Source organism: Arachis duranensis, chromosome 7, assembly GCF_000817695.3.
Source record: "Arachis duranensis cultivar V14167 chromosome 7, aradu.V14167.gnm2.J7QH, whole genome shotgun sequence".
Taxonomy (NCBI): Eukaryota; Viridiplantae; Streptophyta; class Magnoliopsida; order Fabales; family Fabaceae; genus Arachis; species Arachis duranensis.
In genome coordinates, this window is record NC_029778.3 from 3,934,958 (window position 1) to 3,957,343 (window position 22,386).

Sequence of the window (22,386 nt, forward strand, 5' to 3'; positions counted from 1 at the left end):
TGTCCCCAATATTTTTCCTCGTGTTTCCATAATACAGCTATATTCTCTTTTATCTGCTGTGTTTTCTCCTGCTTCTCTTGTGTTAAATCCGAATCTTGTAACTTCTTTAGTTCCTCCTTCAGCTTGTGAATTTCTTTATCTGCTAGTTTTATTGTCCTCTTACTCCACTTTCTAAGCTCCTCTTTACAACTTTCCATTTTTGTTGTTATTCCTTTCCAGGCGCATCCTTGGACGTCTTTACAACTTTCCATTTTTGTTGTTAAAACTCTTCTCTATCTTTTGAACCTGATTTATGTCCAACACTAATGGGCAATGATCAGAACTAATAGCCGGCAGAGCTTTGAGTGATGCCTGCTGATATAAGACTCTCCATTCCCAATTGACTAATGCCCTATCTATCCTCTCCCTTGTGATAAATCCATTCCTCGGGTTTCCGAACCATGTGAATCTTCCTCCTTTAATATCTAAGTCCATAAGATAGTTCATATCTACAAACTGCCTGAATTCCCTCACCTGACTTAGTGGCTTTGGATGCAGACCTATTTTCTCTTCTTGGCTTAAAATGTCGTTAAAATCCCCAATGAATAGTTGTGGTTCCCCCTTGTTATTATTGTTCGCTGTGATAGCTCTCCATTGCTCTTTTCTTCTTCCAAAACACGGGTTGCTGTATATGAAATTGCACTCCCATATTTTTCCTTTTCTATCATCGATACGGGCTTTTATATGATTATCACACCAAAAGTAAATATTAATATTATATGTTTCATTCCACAAAAGGCATAGTCCTCCGGACAACCCCCGGGGTTCTATGTGAAATACATGCTCAAAATGTAACCTTCTGTTCAACTTCTTAATAGTACTTTCTCTAGCTCTAGTCTCCATTAGGAACACTATTGCAGGCTTTAGTTGCTTGCACATGCTGTGCAGTTCAGAAACTGTTGCGGGAGCCGCTACCCCGCAGCAGTTCCAGCTTATTATGCTCATGGTTGAGTTGGGGGCATGTGTAGGCCCACCTCCTTAGCCATTGAGTCTTCCAAGTCATGTCTGATCTGTGGTCCTTCCTCATGAGTTCCTCCTTCTATTAAGTTTCTGCTCCATTTGTTCTTCTTATTGGCCCTCCACATCTGCGAGGCTTCCTCTTCTTCTTTCAAAAATCCTGCAATCTGCTCCAGTTGGTCATCCTCTCTTCTTCTTTTAAGCTTTAACTTTTCCTCCATTCTTTGAACAAGTTCTGTTTTGTATTCTCTGGCCACTACTATTGCTTTGCTATTTTTCTGCTCTATTTCCTCTTCTTCTTCTGCTAGTTCTACATAATAGAAGCCTCCTTCACTCTCTGTGACTATTTGCCTGCCTCTCTATTCTGATTCTCTTTCATTTGTTTTGTAGTGTCTAATTAATCCATCAATGTCCATTTTGTTTCTATTATGGGCCTCCTCTTCTACTTCTTTTTCTGTGCTTTTCTTCCTTTTCTCTTCAGCTATGTTTTTGTTGAACTCCTTCAATAATTCTCTAATGGTAAGGTTCGTTTCTTCTTCACTTGGCCTACTTCTAACTTGTTGTCTATTTCTATTGGGCCTTTGGTTAGTGAAATCCCATGCCCCACTTTTTTGTACTGTCTGTTCTTCTTTTGCTTGGCCCACTTTTCTCTTTATGCTTCCTAGGAATCCTGCTGCTATCCTCCATATTATCTTCTGCCTTTTCTTTTCCCTTGGCCTCCTTCACGTTTCTCATTGTTACTGACTCACTGGCTTGCTGATTTTGTGGGGTGGCTTCTTCCTTCTTTCCCTTTTTGTGATTTGCTGTCCCATCATCTTTTGAACTAAAGATATTGTTGTGCATCTCACCGTTCACTCCATCATCATCAACCCCTTTATCTTGATCTTGCACTTCTTGTATTGCCACTTGTCTCTCTCCCATTTGTTCTTGTGGATTTGCTAATCTGTCCCAAGATTTGGTAGAGGCACTAGCTTGAGAGCTTCTCAAACTCTTTAGGCCTGACTCCCCTCTGTCCTTCTGTGCTTGTCTTTTCAGCCACTCCCTTCCTTGCCAACTTCTTTCACGCGCCTCCCATAGCTCCTCCACCCAGTTGTTCTGTTCCTCCTTCCTCCTCCTTATACCTGCCTTTCTTGCCTCATTCTCTATCGATCTCAGCCCTGGAGTTGTGAGTTCAGGCCCATATCTAGGGATTTCTGGGTTTACTAATGATCTCAGTAGCTCCTCCTCACATGCTCTTTTGTCATGTCCAATTCTTTCACACTTATAGCAATAATCACACAGTTTTTCATATTTGAATTCAGCCCATGAATGGCTTCTATCATTTCTTTTAAACTAAAATCCAGTTTTCAATGGTTCTTGAATGTTTATCTCCACTCTGACCCTCAGAAAAGATCTAAGCATCTTTCCTTCAACAAAGGGATCTTCAGCACTTATCACTCTCCCTACTATGGCTCCTATTTTCTCAGCATTTTTTATGTTAATTTTATCATAAGGTAAACCATGTATTTGGACCCAAATAGGAAGCTGATTGTAGTTTACCTCATCTATGGACAGGTTTGAGCTCCACCATTGCAGACTCAGCATATGCCCTTCTATTCTCCATGGTCCACCTTCATATGCTCTTCTGGCTTTCTCCTGACTTTTGAAGTTCAAGATGAAGGAGTTTGGTCCTGCATTGGTGATCACCAGACCCTGTGGATCTCCCCACATATTGAGGATCATTTTGTGCACTTTGACCGTATTTAGCATCTTTTCTGTCAACACCCGGCTGACTAGCTTCTAATCTGTATTGTCTCCATGTTGAGTTGGAGATTTTTCCAGGTCTAGGACATCCCCTTCCATGGCTGCATTCTCTATCCTTTCCATGACTAGCCTTGTTGGGTTGTATCCTTTCTATATTTCTATTCGTTGTTTATGATTGTCTTCAGACTTATATTTGAACTGTACTTGAGTAATAGTTGTGATCTAAAAGCTTCGCTTATCGAAGCAGTGTAACTCCACTTTTGGAGAGCGTGAGGCTCCACTCTTGGAGAAAAAATTTAGGCTAAGCTTGGGGATATTGGTTCTAAAGGTACACATACTGGCCCTCTGCATATGAGCAAGACATTAAACTACCTAGAGGGATGTGAGTTGGGCTGCGATAACATAAGCCCAATATCAACGCAGCAGGGAATTGGGGCACGGGAATGTGAGGGTGTGCATGTAGGGTAGGGGAAATCGGGTGGGCCTGTGTTGGGCTGGAAAGTGGCGGACCGGGTTGCTATGACCCGTGGGAGACTAGAGCAGATAGAGGGTAGGAGGGCTACGAGGGTTTCTACTGCTGAGCATGGGCGCGATGTGCAACATGCGGAGACCAATCTGGTGAGCGCAGAGGGGGACGCCGGATGGGCCAGGCCGACTGAGTAGGGACGGTCGCCGGCTGTCTCTGAGAAAGGCGCGACTGGTTGGCAAGGGTCTGAACAGGGGACGATCGTGGGTGTGAAGGGTAGGCGGGTTGCGAGGATTTCTTCGCCTGCTGCGCCGGGGCGTGAAGTGCGACACGCGGATACTAGCCTTGTGGGCGCGGAGAGGGATGCCAGACGGGCCAGACTGAATGAGCAGGGACGGTAAATATAAGGTGAGCAATAATTTGATTCAATGATTGTGAGCTGTTGGAGTGTGAAGGGTTTGAGGGGGGACGGTAAGTTGAGCATGGTCAAAATGTTGAAGAAAAAGTATAATTTAAACATGTTAGGTTTGCTTGAAACAAAAAGGGAGGATATTTCAAAATATGATGTTGGTAGGCTTTGGAGAAATAGTACTGTAGGTTGGGAGTTTGTGGAATCTGTTGGGGCAGCCGGGGGGGCTTCTGTTGATGTGGGATGATAATATGTTTCAGAAAGGAAATTGTTATAAAGGAGAGAGGTGGTTGTGCATTGATGGAGTGTTAACCACGAATAACTTTCAGTGTGCTTACTGTTTGGTATATGGGGCACATGGGAAGGAGGCAAAGCGGGTGGTGTGGGAGGAGTTGAACTATATTATAGGCTTGTATCAAGTTCCGTTCTGTTTGTTGTGGACTTCAATGAGATTCTACAAGTAGAGGATCGCAAAGGGTTGCAGAGTTTGTCAGTCTCAGCGGAAGAGTTTAAGAGTTGGGTGCAAGACATGCAGTTGGTGGATATCCCCCTTACTGACAGGAAGTTCACTTGGTTCAGGGGTTAATCTTGTAGCAGAATTGACAGGGTTTCTGGTTAATATTGAATAGGTGGAGGAGTTTCCTGACATTAGGTTGAAAGGTGGTCCAAGGGGATTGTCATATCACTGCCCGTTGATTGTGGAGGATACAAGAGTAAGAGGGGAGCCTAGACCGTTCAGGAGTCTGGATTCCTGGTTTACCCATGAGGGTTTTCTAAGGACGGTAAAAAATGAATGGTGGACCTTGGGAGGAGGTCCGTTCCTTGGTAAACTGAAGGCCTTGACGATACCGTTGAGGCAATGGCACAAGGATAATTTTAGTGATATGGAAAACAGACTGGAGAAGTTTGAGGATGAAATCAGGAAGCTGGACGAGCAGGTTAGTGATAGGATCTATGATGGTACAACGGAGGCTAGAAGGAAGGCGTTGGTGAGATTTTGTGAAAAATGGTACATTAGGAAGGAAATCCATTGGAAACAGATGTCTAGGTCTAAACATGCAAGGGACATGGACAGAAATACCCAGTACTTTCATACTATTGCATCGGCTAGAAGGCGGAATAACAGGATTGATGCTCTGATGATTCATGGATGGCTTGTGAGGAATCAGGCAAGAATAAAGCATGCAATTAGGGGATTCTATAAGGAGTTGTATCGTCAGGAGTATGCACCAAGGATCGGTGTTCGGGATGGGTTGTTGAAGCAAATTGATAGAGCTGAGGCAGAAGCCTTGGAGGTTTTACCATCTGCAGAGGAAATCAGGGAGGCAGTATGGGATTGTGAATCGTCTAAGGCCCCAGGTAGTGATGGATACAATATGAATTTCATCAAGAAATGCTGGGACGAGATTGGTCATGAGTTTACGGAGGCGGTAATGGATTTCTTCCAAAGGGCAAAGTTACCATCAGATGCGAATATAACATGGGTGACTCTGGCCCCAAAATTCCTGGGTGCTAAGGAGATAAAGGATCTTCGGCCGATTAGTTTGGTGGGATGTGTGTATAAGGTGATTTCGAAGGTGCGGGTGAGAAGAATGAGGTTGGTTATGCCGGGCTTGGTGGGTGAGACCTAGACGACATTTGTCAAAGGTAGAAAAATTCATGATGGTGCTCTCATAGCCTGTGAGACAGTTCATTGGCTCAAAGCACGGAAACGGAAAGCGGCGATCATTAAGCTGGACTTTCATAAAGCGTATGATAGAGTCAGATGGAGTTTTGTGGATATAGTGTTACAAAAAATGGAATTTGGACAGCGTTAGAGGAATATTGGGTGAAGGAGTGTGTCAACACGGCCACTATGTCTGTTCTGGTGAATGGGTCACCATCCAAGCCGTTCAACATGGAAAGAGGGCTCAGACAAGGGGATCCCCTTTCTCCATTTTTGTTTGTGTTGGTGGTCGATGTGTTGAATCGGATGGTGGGAGAAGCTGTCAGGAACAGGCGCATTAAACCGCTACTGGTCAGAGGAGAGCATATCTAATTATCGCACTTACAGTTTGCAGATGATACGATATTGTTTTACCCCTCGGTGATAGAGACAATACTCAATTATAGAAGACTGTTGTGGTGTTTTGAGTTGATGTCGGGGCTGAGCATTAATTTTGATAAGTCAAGTCTGATATCAGTGAATTGTGAGCAGGAATCAAGTGTGATATCGGTAAATTGTGAGCATGAATGGATAGATCATGCCTGTGGTTTGCTGGGGTGCAAGAAAGCGGTGCTCCCTGTTAGGTATCTCGGGATTTCTTTGGGTGCGAATTCTTGTATGGTGAAGACTTGGAAACTGATCATTGATAAGGTGGAAGAGAAACTCAGCCTCTGGAAAGCAAAGGTTCTAACCAAAGCAGGCAAGCTTGTTCTTATCAAATCAGTGCTGAATAGCCTACCTATCTACTACCTTAGTCTGTACAAGATGTCAAAGGTGGTTGCGAATAAGCTTATCACTTTGCAAAGGCGATTTATGTGGTGTAAGGGGGATGGTAATGATGGTATTCCGTTAGTAAAGTAGAAGCTAGTTCAGGCACCGAAAAGGGCTGGGGGTTTGGGGGTTGGGGATGCGGTGTTTCGGAATACAGCGCTTTTATTTAAGTGGTGGTGGCGATTTTCTAAAGAAGAGTGCCCCTTGTGAAAGAAGATTGTATGCTCGTGCAACAACTTGAACCCTGATGTAATGCTAGTAAATCAGCAGTTACCGGTTATAGAAGGGCCCTGGAAAGATATATGTCATTTAAATATAAAAGAGCAGAGGATAAAAGACAAAATGCTTACTGGCCTGGCGATGGAGGTAGGGAATAGGAGGAGTACACTACTTTGGGAAGATAACTGGCTGCAAGGTGGCCCATTGAATGTAGCTTTTCCAAGACTATTCTCTATTTCGAACCAGCAAGGATCGATGATAAGGGATTGTGGATTTTGGGATGGGATGGAATGACTATGGAACTTCCAGTGGCGGAGAGAGTTGTTCCAATGGGAGCTGAAACTTGTCCACCAACTTCACGAGCGCCTAAGGCCGGTGAAGTTGTCAGATGGTAAAGATGATAATATGGTTTGGAAGTTTGATAGTAAAGGGATGTTTTCTACCAAGTCTATTGTGCAGGTCCTACAATCGGAGACTCTGTCAGATGAGATAACGAGTTACAGTTTCACAAGTTCAGTTTGGAGAGGGGTGGTACCGCCGAGAATTGAGCTTTTTGAGTAGTTTGTGCTTATTGGTAGAGTGAATACTAAGGAGAGGTTGAGTAGACTAGGCGTTATTATGCCCAGTGATAATCTCTGCATACTATGTAAGAAGGAGATAGAGTCGGTGGAGCATTTATTTCTCCTATGTGAACTAACATGGCAGGTGTGGTGCAGTTGGTTGAGGTCTTTTGGGGAGATGTGGCCTATTCCTGGAACCATAAGGGAACTATTTGAGCGGTGGACTGGTGGGCATAAGCGGAAACAAGATCAGAAGAAATGGTTGTCGGGGTTCTTTGCAGTTATTTGGAACATTTGGGTGGAACGCAATGCTAGGATCTTCAATAATCAGAAAACAAGTGTGGAGTTCATAATAAGAAAGTCGATTCTGAGCTATAACGAATGGACCGAGAGTGATCCTTTTAGTGGTTGATGCAGGAAGTTACAAAGATTTATGTATTTCTATGAAGTTTTTGTTGTTTCTTTTGTTGTTTCACATTAGTGTGTTGAACTTATTTTGATTAAAAAAAAAAACAGATTTTTTTTTCAATTTTAAAGTTCAAACCTAATATTTCCTATTAATAAATTAAACTAGCTACTGCATTAACCAATTTTACATTATTAGCATAGAATTATAGCAGTTCATGTGGGTGGACCTAGTCATCATCAACATTTAGTTAGAAACCAAATTGATTTGAGTTGTTGGGTGAAACAAACTTTAGTTCAATGGCCCAGAGTTTACCTCCGAAAGCTCTATAATTTATATCCTAATGTCTTCACTTTAGATCATAGGGTATAATATAATCAAGATTCAAGGGCCCAATTACACTTCTTAATTAATAAATACACTTCTTAAACAACCAATTTGCAGCCGAGGCTTGGGTTGGATGGTCACTTTGTGTGCCTCCCATAGAGCTGCACCGGGTTCAAGTCCTCATGGAGGAATATAGAACCATTTAAGTGTACTTTCATGTAGTGTGTGTGAGTGTGTTGTGTGGGTGTGTAATACATGGGTGTATGGATGTAATGCCTAGGATTGAGGGTTGTCCAATCCACTTGACCAAAAAAAAAGCTGACTGACACTTGGCTCAATAACAGCCATAACCCCAAAATACCAGAAAAAAAGAAGCTAGCTCCATGCTTGCATGCACGCACGCATGCAACAATTGCAACTTGCAATCTGCGATTACATGGTGAAGCGAAACAAACTACCTAAAGTTAATAAATACTGGGAATATTAAAACAATTAGTCTAATTTTTGTGCACTGTTTACTATTTTAATTTTTTATAATATGTATTATTGTTTTTATTAAAAATGATAAATTAAATAAAAAATTAATTATAAACAATAATAAAAATATAACTTATAAAAAATTAGAACCAAAAATAATAATAAAAATAAGATTATTAAGAATACTTAAAAAGAGTACTAAAATATGTTATTTTATATATTATTTTTAATTTAATAAATAAATAATCAAAATTAATTTTAGTAAAAATTGCCAAACATAAATCATATTGGCACAAATTCACTTCTACCCAAAATCAATTCTACAAAATCACTTCTATTCAAACTCCAGTTTGCCTAACGTGAATCCAAACACACATTCTTGACATGTCAAATTCACACATAATTCTTGACATGTCAAATTAAAAATACAAAAAAAAATATTGTTCCAAATAATAAACTAACTAATTAAACTATTATTTAACTTACAAATCCTCCATTTTAATGCATATGTATAAACTATAAAGTTATTATTGTCCAAAAAAAAAGGTTTATATATGTATGAATCTTAGAAGATGAAATGGATTTTTAAAATAAATGTAAAAAAATTGATTAATGTTTGATATCTTTGTAATTGGAAGAATTGAAGTGTTTATTATGAACATGTGGCCACTTTATTATGTAATTATTGAAGACCATTGCATAAGGCAACTGCCTTCTCTGTAATTGTGTATCAAGTTTGAATGTGATATTTTTTTATTGTTGCTTTCTGGTTTCTATACATTATTTACACATCTTTATTCTGAAATTAGTATTCAAACATCATGTTCTATCTTAAGGTTTGAAACATGAACATCTGTAGCTTTGAAACAATAATGCTCCCAAATCAATTGTTTAGGTGATAGCAAAGCAGTCTTGAGGAGAACATTATCCATGAAACTTTTAATGCTGAGAATATATTATATAATATAATTAATTTGAATCTTTGTTCTTGAGAAGCTTTTCCTTCTACTTTGAATAGTGGAGCCATCCTTCTTTGTTTATATGGTTCCTCAGAGTACCATTCCCGGTGATATTGATGAGATAACTCATTTCACAGATTTATCAAGAAAGTTTCTATTACCATCCTCTCACTTATTCCAACCATCAGCTTTTCTTGGATTTTCTTATGATGTAGATTTGCTGATTAAGAAAGGAATAATTGAGAATTGGTTAGGTGATAGCTACCATGTTCTTCGATCCTTAATAGCTTGATGTTAATTTAATTAATGATGGATTATTATTTAATTAGTTGTCAACCAAAGAGAAATATACATTACTTGATGTTAATTTAATTAATGATGTTTCATTCATCGGATACACACTTTCAATTTCAAGTTTTCAAACCTGTTCTTGCATGGAATATTTTTCTACAATATATACATTGAATGACGAAATAAGGTGGAAAGTGTGTGTAATCCAATACATAAAAATATTCATGGATTAAAATGTTATAAAATAAAATTATGTTCATACTGAATGGTAAAAAAGCAAACCAAACAAAAATGAAACAAAACATAAAACATAGAGGAGGAACATTATCATGAATAAATATTCTGCACCAAAATATTATCTCCGATGATAATATCCTTCAATCGAATGAGAGAAGGAACATGGTGAACTATTTGAAAATGGTCATCATACCAAGGAGTAGTCAACAAAATCCTAAACTCTTGATTTTCAGGATCATGGTAGGCAATGCAATCATGTAATTGATATGTATTGTCGGTCCTTACAGAATACTGGAAAATAGGAGTCCAAAAATTCTCCAACTCCATATCTTTCCATCCTCCACATTGTGCCAAGCAGCTTATTAAAATATATCAAGCAAAGAGAATCCCTGAATTCAAATAAGATGAGTTTTGTACCTGGATCCCTGGGCGCCATAGAGAAGGTTTGAAACTTCTCCGTGTCGAAATTGAAGGCCCATATCGAGACATTTCCATCAACATCTAAACCAATCCAATGAAGTGCCCCATTTAAATAAGTACCAATCTCACACAAATTTATCAAATTCTTGGGATAATCTATCTCAATATTTATCCATGTCGATATTCCAACTGTGTGCATTTCAAAAACCATACTATGATCTTCAAAGATATGTATTCTCACTAGCTTGTATTGGTTTGTTTTTGGGTAGATACCAAAGCCCCAATGTATTTGCTTGCAGTGTTTCTGGACTGGAGGGATTTTTGGAAGCCTTATGAACTCACCTGTTATTGGGTTGCAAACAAGTGAAATGTTTCTATACTCTGGACCACTCAAGTAAAAAAGACCATTACAAGGAAGTACTTCAATATAAAGTTCTCTACCCTTTAATGATTTAGGACCAGGTAGAGGAATCTCAAATTTAGGATCAACTTTTATCCTGCTACTACTATGATTCAGGACGTCAAACACCCTGCAGCAGCATGGATTGTTTCTCCGTTCATGCCATTCAATTGGATCATATTCAACAAAGCGAAAGATTCTGGAACGAAAGGGTCGGATTATGGTAGTAGGAAGTGTACGAGTAAAGAGTAATTTGGCAAAATTTGGATCAGAAAGTAATATCTACAAATCAGAACAGATTTCATGGGAAGTCTAACAAAAATATGGATAATTATATCGACCGTAAGGCTGGCAAAACAAGACATGGTTGAAGCAAGTGAAGTTGATGCTTCTAATGGTGAAGTTTGCTGATATTTATAGGCATGCTACAGGATGTGAAATCAGTTACCAAAAGAATAAAATTGTATTTGGTGTGAATCTTTATCTTTATCTTTATTGAATTTAAGAATTATTTGTTTAGGTATCTTTATTAGAAATTTTTAAAATTTTATTTATAAATTATAAATTAAATTATTTATTTAGCTGGTTGTTTTTTAAATTTTTAAATTTAAGTTGTTAGACATTTAGTTTCTAAAATTGTTGAATTAATTTTAAAAAATCATTTTATTTGGTTGCTGCTAGTGTTAGTCAGTGTTAAAAGGGAGCACACTGTTTAAAGGGTTGCGTTTTACTTTTTATATTTGGCACAATCCCTCTTCTGCATGTGCTACATCAGTTCTTCTTTTACTTGCTGAAATTCACAAGGTAATGTGATCATATTATTTGACACACTTTTGGTTTGTGTATTCTCTGTAAGTTTTGTATGGAGCAAAATATTCTAAGCCAGTAGAATTGGGGAGAAAAGAAAAGTCAAGTAAGGAAATGCTTGTCTGTGTTTGTATATAGGCAAAAATTTGTCATGAGTCGTGATTATTGATGCATATCTTTTATGGCTTTTTTATTTAAATGCGCATAAAAAATTCTTTAATTCTCAATATGTATATGTAAAAATGTTTCTCAAAATGCGCAGGGCCATTTTTAGGATGGCAGACACGAAATGAATTTTCACACCATTCCTGACATGATGGTTACGAAATGAGAGGACCATTTCACTTAGTGCAGGCACGAAATGGAAACCCATTTCAAACGTGGCAGAAGCGAAATGGATAGACCAAATGAGGGACAGCAGACACGAATTGGAGTTACGGCAGTGGTGATGCATCTCATCAATGTCAATGAATAAACAAAAGGTGAATTCTACAGTGCCTTTTACTATGGTGTCTAAATTGTTTAACTTTCTTTTAAAAGTAAAAAATAAAATGTTTAAAACAAAAAGTAAAATATTTAAAATTTATTAAATATTATCTATTTGCCTTTTTTTAGTAAGTTAGGCACAATATCAAAGACACCATAGCATTCACCTAAACAAAAATACACAACAAAGCACACAATGTAAGCAGCCTACTTGTTTCTGCAACTCAATAAGCTGCCTGTCTTTTTCTTGAATATGTTCTTGAAGATCATGTATTTGTTTCATATGCTGAACACTTAATGTTCTGATGTTATTTTTTTAATTTTCTATTGTTAAATTTTTATTATTTTTTTATTTATACGACAATTATTGTTGATATAAATTTTATTTTTATTATTTTTTTATATAAATTATTTTTTTTCTATCTTTTATTGTACTATATTTATGTTATGTATAAAATTTTTTATTTTTTTATTTGATTTTATTCATATAAATTTTATTTACTTTTTATTATAATTTTTTTGTTCATATGATATATATTGTTGGTTGTAATTATTATATACTATGTTTGTATGATTTTTTTGTTTTTATTTTTTATTTTTATTATAGTTTTTTAATGTATTTTATTTTTGTTTTTATTTTTTATTTTTATTGTACTTTATTTTTATTTTTATTATATACTAATTATATGTAACAAAAGAATCATAAATAATAAAAATTTATAGTCCAAAATATACTAAATTAAAGAGTATTCACGAAACTAAAATAAATTATAAAATTTATAAGCTAATAAAAAAATAAATATTGATCAAAATCAAAAGAATGATACTTTTAAATTCTGAGGATAAATAAAATTTATGTTAAACTATTGGCAATGTAAAACATGATTACAATTTGTATTGTAAAGAAACTCTTGAATAATACATAAAAATTGAAAACATGATTACAGCAAAGTATCTCCACTGCATTAAGTTCGTCCATTTGATGTGCTTCATACACAAATTCTAGCATTTCGCGTGTCATAGACGAGGTCACCCATTTCATGCCAGTTGGAGAAGATGTGGCCCGTGTCAAATCTAATGTACCATTTCGTACTCATCATTCTTAACTTTTTGTCTAGAACTATTTCATGGCTGACCCAAGTAAAATAGCTGTTCGTATTTAAGGAGGAAGATTAAACCGTGCGTATATTAAAAATTAAAGAATTTTTCATGCGCATTTCAGTAAAAAAAAGCCTATCTTTTATATTCTTCAATTTTTACTAGCTTATGATATATTTTTTTTATTGTGTATATTTTTTATGTGAGATATTGAAACAACCTAAATGATTGACTACATTATGCCAGTCTGTTTTCTACTTTAAATCCGGAAACGCAGTTCTAAGCCTACCATATGTATATCATAGGATTATTATTATTAATGTATTAACTAAATTTTAATATTTATTATTTATGTATTTAAAAATTATATTTAAAAATAATTTATAAATAAATTCTTAACTAATTTAAATTTAGAGATAATTAGATTCCTGTCCATTTCTAAACTTGACACTTCAGCATTTTTCGTTCAGAATTGATGAAAAATATCTACAGAAACCGCGTTATGTGGCGGAATGAGAGAACAGAAGTAGATCGATTTTATTTTGAGTGGTCGCGTTGTCATTATTGAAAATAGACAGGACCGAGTTGGTACTTCACTCATTTTTTTAACCATTTTAATACCAAAAGCTGATTTATATTCTTTCAGTCTTTGACAATTACAAGATTGTGTTAGATTCATTGAGACAGGCATCTGATGAACTCCAACTTCTGGAGGTAAGCAAACTTATGCAATCTTGTGTATTAGAGAAAAGGGAAGAGGCTGCAACTTCATTCCAGAAACATAGCTTGGCTCTCCAAAATAATAAAAATGAGGATGATCCCTCTTGTAAGTGTATTATGAAGATGTATATAGTTATTTTGTCTACTAAGTTGTATACATATATTTAATCATAACCATATATTTAATCACTACTCTGGTTTAGGGATATGTAATGATAGAGACTAATGCAGCCTAACACAAATACTATTATTCTAACAATACAAAGACGTTAAAGGGAAAACATATATACTGTATAACTTTAAATCTCTATGAATGTCCATCATACAATTTATTTTTCTACAGTGTATCTACCATGTATGTCCTATGAATGGTCTTGTTGTAGCAAGGGGCAAAAATTTTATAAATAAAACTCATATCCTATCTAATAATAAATAAATGATATATTAGCATAGAATACAGGACAGCTATATTAAAATAAAAATACTCATCCAAAGTGTGACACAAATTTTAGCATAGCTATGTGATGTGTCAGCAGCTGCAGAGGGAGAAGGGTTTGTAGGCACTGGAACTGAACCAAACACATTTGCACCGATTGAATTTGTGGTGTTCAATACTGATGAACTAGTACTGCAATTTCAATTTCAATTTTAGACCCCAAATTATTCTATTTTTTAAGGGAAAAAAAAGTAGGTATATTGGCAAACGTGGTTCACCTTGTTGATGGATACTGACATGTAGTAGTGCCTGAAAAACAGGTAAGTACATTAATTAATTAAATTGTCTTAAAATAAAAAATTAAATAAATAAATAAAATAGAATGATTATTTGAACAAAATAATTCCAATAAATGTGATACATACAATACAACACTTTTTTATTCATATGTTACTTTTTTCTTATGTCTCATTTATACGTAGTATTCAATTTGGTCATTTTTGTATAATGAAAAAATTAAAATGATGAACAAAAATACTTCTAGATACCAGTGACAAATTGACAAAACAATTTTGAAATGAAGTAGCTTTTTGAGAAGCAGCTTCCTAAAAGGTAGAAAGAAAAAAAAAGTTTGACTTTTTTGCATCATTCATTTGGCACTTTAATTTGTATCTCCTATGTATCCACATCCCACAAGACCACAAGCCATTCTTAGTCAAAAGCTTATGATAAAAAAATTCAGTACAAATTTCTTTTTTCTATACTCTGTTCAGAATTTGATCCCATGACCCACCTAATTGCACATGACTTTGGTGGTGGTTAGTCAAAATTAAAACCCAAGAATCATCCATAGATAAGAGTAGTGCTAGATTTCCGGGATCCTTTACTATTTTTTTCTATATATATCTTGATTAAAAACAAATAATACTTTAAATTTTACAATGGAGAAAAAAATTTAATAATGAGACCATAAAATTTCAAATCTTTTTATAATATTTGTGACTTTAAATTTAATACATTTAATCATTTATTATTGAACTAGAGAATTAGAAATTCAAAAGTTTAAGAGTTTATAAGAGTTTTAACTGGAGTTAAATCGATTATAATAAAATAATATATACTTTTAAAAAACTTATATTTTATAATTTTAAATTGATTAATAGTTAAAAATTGAATCGATTTGATCGATGAACTAATTTTTTATCAGATTTTTTTTATTTTTTAACCATAGTCAACTAATCTTTTCTTCAACTAGACTTGTTTGGTAGCTAATTTCTAGTTAAACCGATTGAACTAACTAGTTCGGTCCGATTCTTATAACAATCCCATAAATTGCATCTATTTGTGCCTATCAAATATATACTAGTTTGGTCTAAAATGAAAGCATGATTGTGAATTAATGTAGGGGCGAAGCTACCTATAAAGAAAGGGGGCAATCATCCCCCTAATTTTAATTTTTTACATGTAAATTATATGTAAATTTTAATTTAGTCTTTCTTTAAAATTTTATTTTAATCTTATTTTATTGTGTAAATATTTTTGGCCCCTTTAATATTTTATCTAGTTTTGCCCCTGAATTAATGCATTGAGATTGAGCATGATTGTAAGATTAAGAAGAGGCTTACTTGGATTAGTGTTAGTAATGAGAGCAGCTCCACCAAAATTGCAGCTATTAGGAACAGGATTCTTGAGATAATACTTATTGAATGCATAAGAAGCATGTTGTTGAATAGTATTTGGAATGTAACATATTCCACCAGGTTGAATTGCTGAGCAATCATCACCACCATAGCCACAAGCATAGTCCAATGCAACTTGCAATGAAGTTTGTGAGGCACTAGGGCTTGCAATGCACCAGCTTGCACCTGAAGAAACTGGTGATGAATTCACTGTGGTAGGTGGAGTAGTAATTGGGATTGTTGATGCTGGAGAAACACTAGTACTATCAGGGTTTGAATTAGGGTTTATGAATGGAGATGTTGAAAAAGTTGGTGTGGTTGGAACCAAGTTTGGAATTGTTGCAATTGGAGTGGTGATATCTTTTTGTGTGGTGAAAATTTGAGCATCGTTTAATAGTACATTCACATGTCTACTTTCTTCCTTCATTGTCCTATATGAACAACCTGTGGTTCAAAATTGAAATCACCATTGAGGTAAAGCATATGAATCTCAAGATATTACTAATTATTAATCATTATGTATTTTTTTTATAATGAAGATTACTAATTAGTTTTAAATGAAGATAAGTAAGTAGGGTACCCTATGAAGAGAGGGCATATATATGTAATGAGTCAAAGTAGTTGGGTTGGGGCCCCTTGTTATTGTATCTTTTCAAGAATTGGTGGAACCATAGAAAGGTGTTGTTACAAGTTACAACCTTATGAATGAAACCTTAGAAAACATGAGCAAGAAAAGAACCTTGTTCAAATTTCTGTTGTGGAAATTTGTTCTATGATTGCTTTAAGGAACTGATCAATCATCCAAACAAGGCATAGTAAAAGTAATGATTAACTGAGCAATAGAAGAGACAACATTTTGAACTAAACAAGAAGAGAAAAAGGTGCTTAGTTAGTTAACTAAATTCCAATTAGAAAGAACACAAAATAACAAAGAAGGACAAAGCAATTTGTTGTTTCAAAAAAACTTAAAATAAAACCAATCAGTCAAAGAGAGAGCAGAGAATATATTCAAAAGATAAAGTATGCAAAGGAAAGCAACTGAATACATTAAACCAAAAAAAAGAAGGAAACAGAAGTGAGGATTAAGAAAAAAAACAAACAGTATCTTCAAATTTAAGCAACAAATGTCAGAACAGAACAGAACAGAACTGAACTGAACTGAAGAAGCTAAATAAATAAAAGGAAAAAGAAAAAAAAAGAAGAAGAAGGAAAATTACCTGAACATAGGAACTGACTCAGTAGAAGAAACATTACATAGTAGTTTACACATCTTTCCATGATTAATCTTTTACTTCTTCAACTTGGTACTTCACCACTTATATATATGTATATATACACTTGTTCTTCCTATGAATCAATGAAAGAGAAAAGAAGATATCATTAACTAGAGAAGCAAAGAAGGTATAAATATAGATAGATAGATAGATAGAAGAGAAGGAGGAAAAAGGAGGGAAGAAGGGTTGAAAAGAAAAACAAAGTGAAAGGAATTGAAGAAGAATTTGGTTTTGGTGTGATGATTGTAATGATGGCTGCTGATGTGTACATTTTCTGCCTTTTTCTCTTTTCTTCTCTCTATTCACTGTTCTGCAACACTTCTTCTCTTCTTCTTCTTCCTTTTTAGAACCATACACATTATTATATTATAAGACTCATAGCCATGAAAATGTTCTGGAATCTGTGTACTAAATGGCACATGCTTCCCCTAGGATATGATATTATATTTTTCTGTGTCTCTTTCTCTATATGGCTATATAGTTATGCTTAGACAGCAAGGGAAAAAAATATATATGAATATTCTTTTTTACTTGACACTGACATATAAACAAAGTTGGTGTTTATAAGTCACTTAATAATTTATAATTTAAAGGGTAGAAAATAAGAGATTAGATGTTAACACATAATAGATTATTTCATTCCCTAGTGAACTTGGATCATGTCATCCATAGAACAAGAACTACAACTTGCCATTATTAGTAAATGTGACTATAAATTATGACTTCCAAATTTTATTACTAAAAATTTAGTAATCAAATGTTAAGAATGAGAATAAGTTGGATTAGTTTAGTGGTTAGTTCATTAATCTGCTTAAGCAAGTGTCGGGAGTTTGAATATCGTTTTGTGCATGTAACAATTCATCGGCCAGCAACAAACTCTTAAATAAAACTTCGATCCGTGATAGATTAATTTTTGACTTGATAAATTGAAAGATACCGTGAAAAACAAAAAAATATTAAGAAAAATATTTAACAAACACTGTTTTTTTTTTTTCAATTTTAAAGCTCAAACCTAATCTTTTCTATTAATAAATTAAACTAGCTACTGCATTAACCAATTTCACATTATTAGCATAGAATTATAGCAGTTCATGTGGGTGGACCTAGTCATCATCAACATTTAGTTAGAAACCAAATTGATTTGAGTTGTTGGGTGAAACAAACTTTAGTTCAATGGCCCAGAGTTTACCTCCGAAAGCTCTATAATTTATATCCTAATGTCTTCACTTTAGATCATAGGGTATAATATAATCAAGATTCAAGGGCCCAATTACACTTCTTAATTAATAAACACACTTTTTAAACAACCAATTTGGTCCTTGACGAAGGAAAAAAAAAATCAATTTAGTCGATTGAATAACTTACTCATTCACTTAAATAATTGTTAGAGTTTAATCACACAAAAAAAAAAAATTATTAGAATTTAAATAAGTATCATAAATTTAAATTTCAGTTTGTATATGTAACAGTGATAAATTTACATATAATTCTTGACATGTTAGATTGAAAATACAACAAAAATATTGTTCCAAATAATAAATTAACTGATTAAACTATTATTTAATTAACAAATCCTCCATTTTAATGCATATGTATAAACTATAAAGTTATTCTTGTCCAGAAAAAAAGGTTTATATATGTATGAATCTTAGAAGATGAAATGAATTTTTAAAATAAATGTAAAAGAAAATGGGTACATTAAATAATGCAATTTGACCATAAGAAATTGATATAAACGAAAGTAATTAATACTCTGGCTACTTTAATTAATTTAATCAAATTTGTAAAATAATTGCACATATTATTTCGATGCGACACAATGCAAAAATAATTATGAAAACAAAGTTTGTGGGATGTGACATATTTTTACTTTATGTGTAAATAGACCCACATTCAGAAACAAATAAATTAAAAATCTGTGCCACAATGAACATTGATTATAAAGAGACAGTCCTAATTAAATAATCTGTATGTGAAGACAAATAATTTCAGTTAGTCACGTGTGAATCTGTTTGGAAGGACCAACAGAAAAATCGTACTGGCAAAAATTAAATATAAATAATTGTGCATTTGATATTAGTGTCAATAATATCACAATGTAGAGTGCCATAATTTTGGTCTTAAAAAATAGATATTATACATATATTATTATAAAATAATGCTAATCATATAGTATGTGTTTCTTAATTATATCCACAGGTTTCAAAATATCACAATTATTCATAGAATAATACTGAGATTCTACATTTAATCTTGTCATAAGGTTTATGTTCACGTGACAAATTCATGGTGCCTGGGTCATATTGATAATTCTAATGCCTATAATCATAGTGTTACTTAAAGGAGCCCTCACAGACATTTCATGAAGTTATATATAAATAAATAAATTGAATCATTTATGAGTTCACATTATCAAGCAAACGAGAAAAAGATGACAGCACAGCCAAACTAATAACAATGATGATAGTAATAACTAATAAGAGGTGACTTCTGGATTTATTATAGAAAGTTAATTAACATCATATTTTTGTAATAAAAACTCATCCACAGTTAATTATATATATATAAAATTGATAATTAAAAATTGTTAAATAATTTAACTAAATTGTTATCTAACGACTTTCAATTATTAACTTCACATATAATTAACTGTAAATCATTTTTTACTATTTTATGCCTATCAAACTCTTAGAGTCGTAATAATACTATAATAGTTTCTTAAGTCGACTTTCATGAGAAAAATAGAAAGTTTAGTTTTTGTTCAGTTAGTCATAGGAATAGTATAGTAAAATTTCGTCTTAGATAATTTAGATATATAAAAAAATCTACAGAATATCTAACTAAGAAAATAAATTAGATAAAAAATAGATAAATGACAAAAAATATAAAAAGACTTAAGAATACCATATATTACATAATTAAAAAATATATATGTCAATGATCTTATTATAAAGATGATATTTGATAATATATAATAAAATTATTTAATATATATAGCTGCTTTTACCTAGTGAAATAATGAATCCTTGTTATTGTTATTGTTGTTGTTTGTTGGCCGTTATTTGTGCATTGAAATAAAAAAAAATGGGAAAATACATAAGAGGAAAGTTGGACACAATAATATACATTCATCAGTCATCACTAACTACATTATTATATAAAACCTATTATTTGTACAATTATATATTTATAAAAATATTATTTACATACNAGTCAAATTTAATAATTAATTTTTTGTATATATGTAACATAATTGTATATTTATATATGATTACATATAGATGGTCCTTTCAATCATACACAAATTCTAAGAAAATAAGAATTAACAGAAGAGTTTATATTTTTATCACATGCTTTATCCACTCAGTAACATGTATGTATAGATAGATACCTAATCTACTTCACTGATTCTGTTTCAATTCCTAAGCCCTGTTCTGTTCTTCCCACATATGACATAGGACCACACAAACACAAGGCAATGGCAAGTGTTTGTTGTTGTGTACTTGCTCCATCATCATCACCATCCATATCCAAGTTCATCTCTGACCATCCATGCCTAACCATGCTCCAAAACCACTGTTCCACCATGAAAGACCTCAAAAAGCTCCATGCTCACATGATCAAAACTGGTCTTGTTCTTGACCCCATTGCTGCCAGCAAAGTCCTCACCTTTTGTGCTTCCCCACATGGTGACACCAACTATGCACACATGGTGTTCACCAGAATGCCTAAACCAACTCTCTATTCTTGGAACACCATCATAAGGTGCTTCTCTAGAAGCTCAACCCCACATCTTGCTGTATCAATTTTTATTGACATGTTGTGTTCTGATGATGATTATGTTCAGCCGCAAAGCTTGACTTATCCTTCTGTTTTCAAGGCTTTTGCTCAACTTGGTGATGTCCATGGTGGTGCTCAGCTTCATGGGAGGGTTGTGAAATTGGGTCTTGAAGATGATGAGTTCATTTGTAATACTATCATATATATGTATGCTAATAGTGGCTTGTTGAGAGAGGCTAGAAGAGTGTTTGATAAGAAAGTTGAACTTGATGTTGTTGCTTGGAACTCAATGATTATGGGGCTTGCAAAATATGGGGAAATTGATGAGTCTAGGAGGATGTTTGATGCAATGCCTGAAAGAACCCCAGTTACTTGGAATTCCATGATCAGTGGTTATGTTAGGAATGGGAAGCTTATGGAGGCGTTGGAGCTTTTTCGCGAGATGCAAGAAGAAGATGTTGAGACCAGTGAATTCACAATGGTGAGCTTGTTGAATGCTTGTGCTCACTTAGGAGCTCTTGAACATGGAAAATGGGTTCATAATTACATAAAAAAGAGTGGTTTCGAGTTTAATCTTATTGTCACTACGGCAATAATTGACATGTATTGCAAGTGTGGATCTATTGAAAATGCTATTGAAGTGTTTGATGCATCATCCACAAGAGGGTTATCAAGCTGGAACTCAATTATAATAGGCTTAGCCATGAATGGACACGAGAGAGAAGCAATTCAGTACTTCTCTAAGCTTAAATGTTCAAGTCTAAAGCCAGATAGTGTCAGTTTCATTGGTGTTCTAACTGCTTGTAAATATTTAGGAGCAACTGATAGAGCAAAGGACTACTTTGCACAAATGATGAATGAGTATGAGATTGAACCTTCAATAAAACACTACACTTGCATGGTTGAAGTGTTAGGCCAAGCGGCATTGCTAGAAGAGGCAGAAGAACTGATAAGAGATATGCCTATAGAACCAGATGCTATTATCTGGGGATCTCTACTCTCATCTTGTGCGAAGCATGGGAATGTAGAGATGGCGAAACGGGCTGCAGAAAGAGTTTGCAAGTTGAACCCGAGTGATGCAAGTGGTTATGTACTTATGTCTAATGTTCAGGCTGCGTCAAAACAGTTTGAAGAGGCAATTGAGCACAGGCTTTTGATGAAGAGGTTGACCGAGAAAGAACCAGGTTGTAGTTCAATTGAACTAGATGGAGAAGTTCATGAATTTCTAGCTGGAGGGAGGTTGCATCCTAAAACTCAAGAAATTTACTACTTACTTAATGACTCAAGTTTTACACCTGAAGATTGAGTATCTCTGAAGTTATGAACTCATGGAACTTAAAATCCAATTTTGTATATAGAGGAATTGGCTTCAATATAATGAATTATTCCAATAAGATAAAAATCCATATTTGATTCTCAATACTCAATAGTGTTAAATAACAGCATGACAGTGTCCAAATTTAAGAAAAAGGAAAGTGTACATGTCATCTTGTGAATGTTTTTTTAGATCAAGTGATTACCATTTACCACAAGGCTTATGCAACTTTATTTCTTTGTAGTTTCTCATAATTCAATTAATGCTCTATATTTTACTCATTCTAGTAACATTTGGATAGTGAAGGCCCTTAGCTTCTAAGCTGCATGCATATTTTGCTTCTGTGCTGCATGCATGTATGAACTGAAATAGTGAAATATAGAATAGTCTTTAGACTCTAATGTA

General features: G+C 34.3%; 2 protein-coding genes across 4 annotated transcripts; one reads left to right on the plus strand and one right to left on the minus strand.

The window, feature by feature from the left end:
• Window positions 1-13,746: 13,746 nt before the first annotated feature.
• LOC107496440 (major pollen allergen Ole e 10) lies at window positions 13,747-17,298 on the minus strand. 3 transcript variants are annotated; one of them, XM_021127175.2, is made up of 5 exons: window positions 17,156-17,298; window positions 16,830-16,959; window positions 15,559-16,056; window positions 14,212-14,242; window positions 13,748-14,125 (listed from the first exon to the last, which is right to left on the minus strand). In XM_021127175.2, the coding sequence occupies exons 2-5, from the start codon at window positions 16,888-16,890 to the stop codon at window positions 13,963-13,965; spliced, it is 753 nt and encodes a 250-aa protein (XP_020982834.1). In that variant the 5' UTR covers window positions 16,891-16,959; window positions 17,156-17,298; the 3' UTR covers window positions 13,748-13,962. The 3 variants fall into 3 exon arrangements, with proteins under 3 accessions (XP_052108142.1, XP_020982834.1, XP_015973176.1); XM_052252182.1 differs by lacking the exons at window positions 16,830-16,959; window positions 17,156-17,298 and adding an exon at window positions 16,193-16,307 and having other exon boundaries at window positions 13,747-14,125; XM_016117690.3 differs by having other exon boundaries at window positions 16,830-17,276.
• Window positions 17,299-20,294: 2,996 nt separating this feature from the next.
• LOC107496441 (pentatricopeptide repeat-containing protein At2g42920, chloroplastic) lies at window positions 20,295-22,322 on the plus strand. The gene has a single exon (XM_016117692.3). It carries the CDS (start codon window positions 20,365-20,367, stop codon window positions 21,970-21,972), a length of 1,608 nt encoding a protein of 535 aa, XP_015973178.1. The 5' UTR covers window positions 20,295-20,364; the 3' UTR covers window positions 21,973-22,322.
• The last annotated feature ends 64 nt before the right edge of the window (window positions 22,323-22,386 follow it).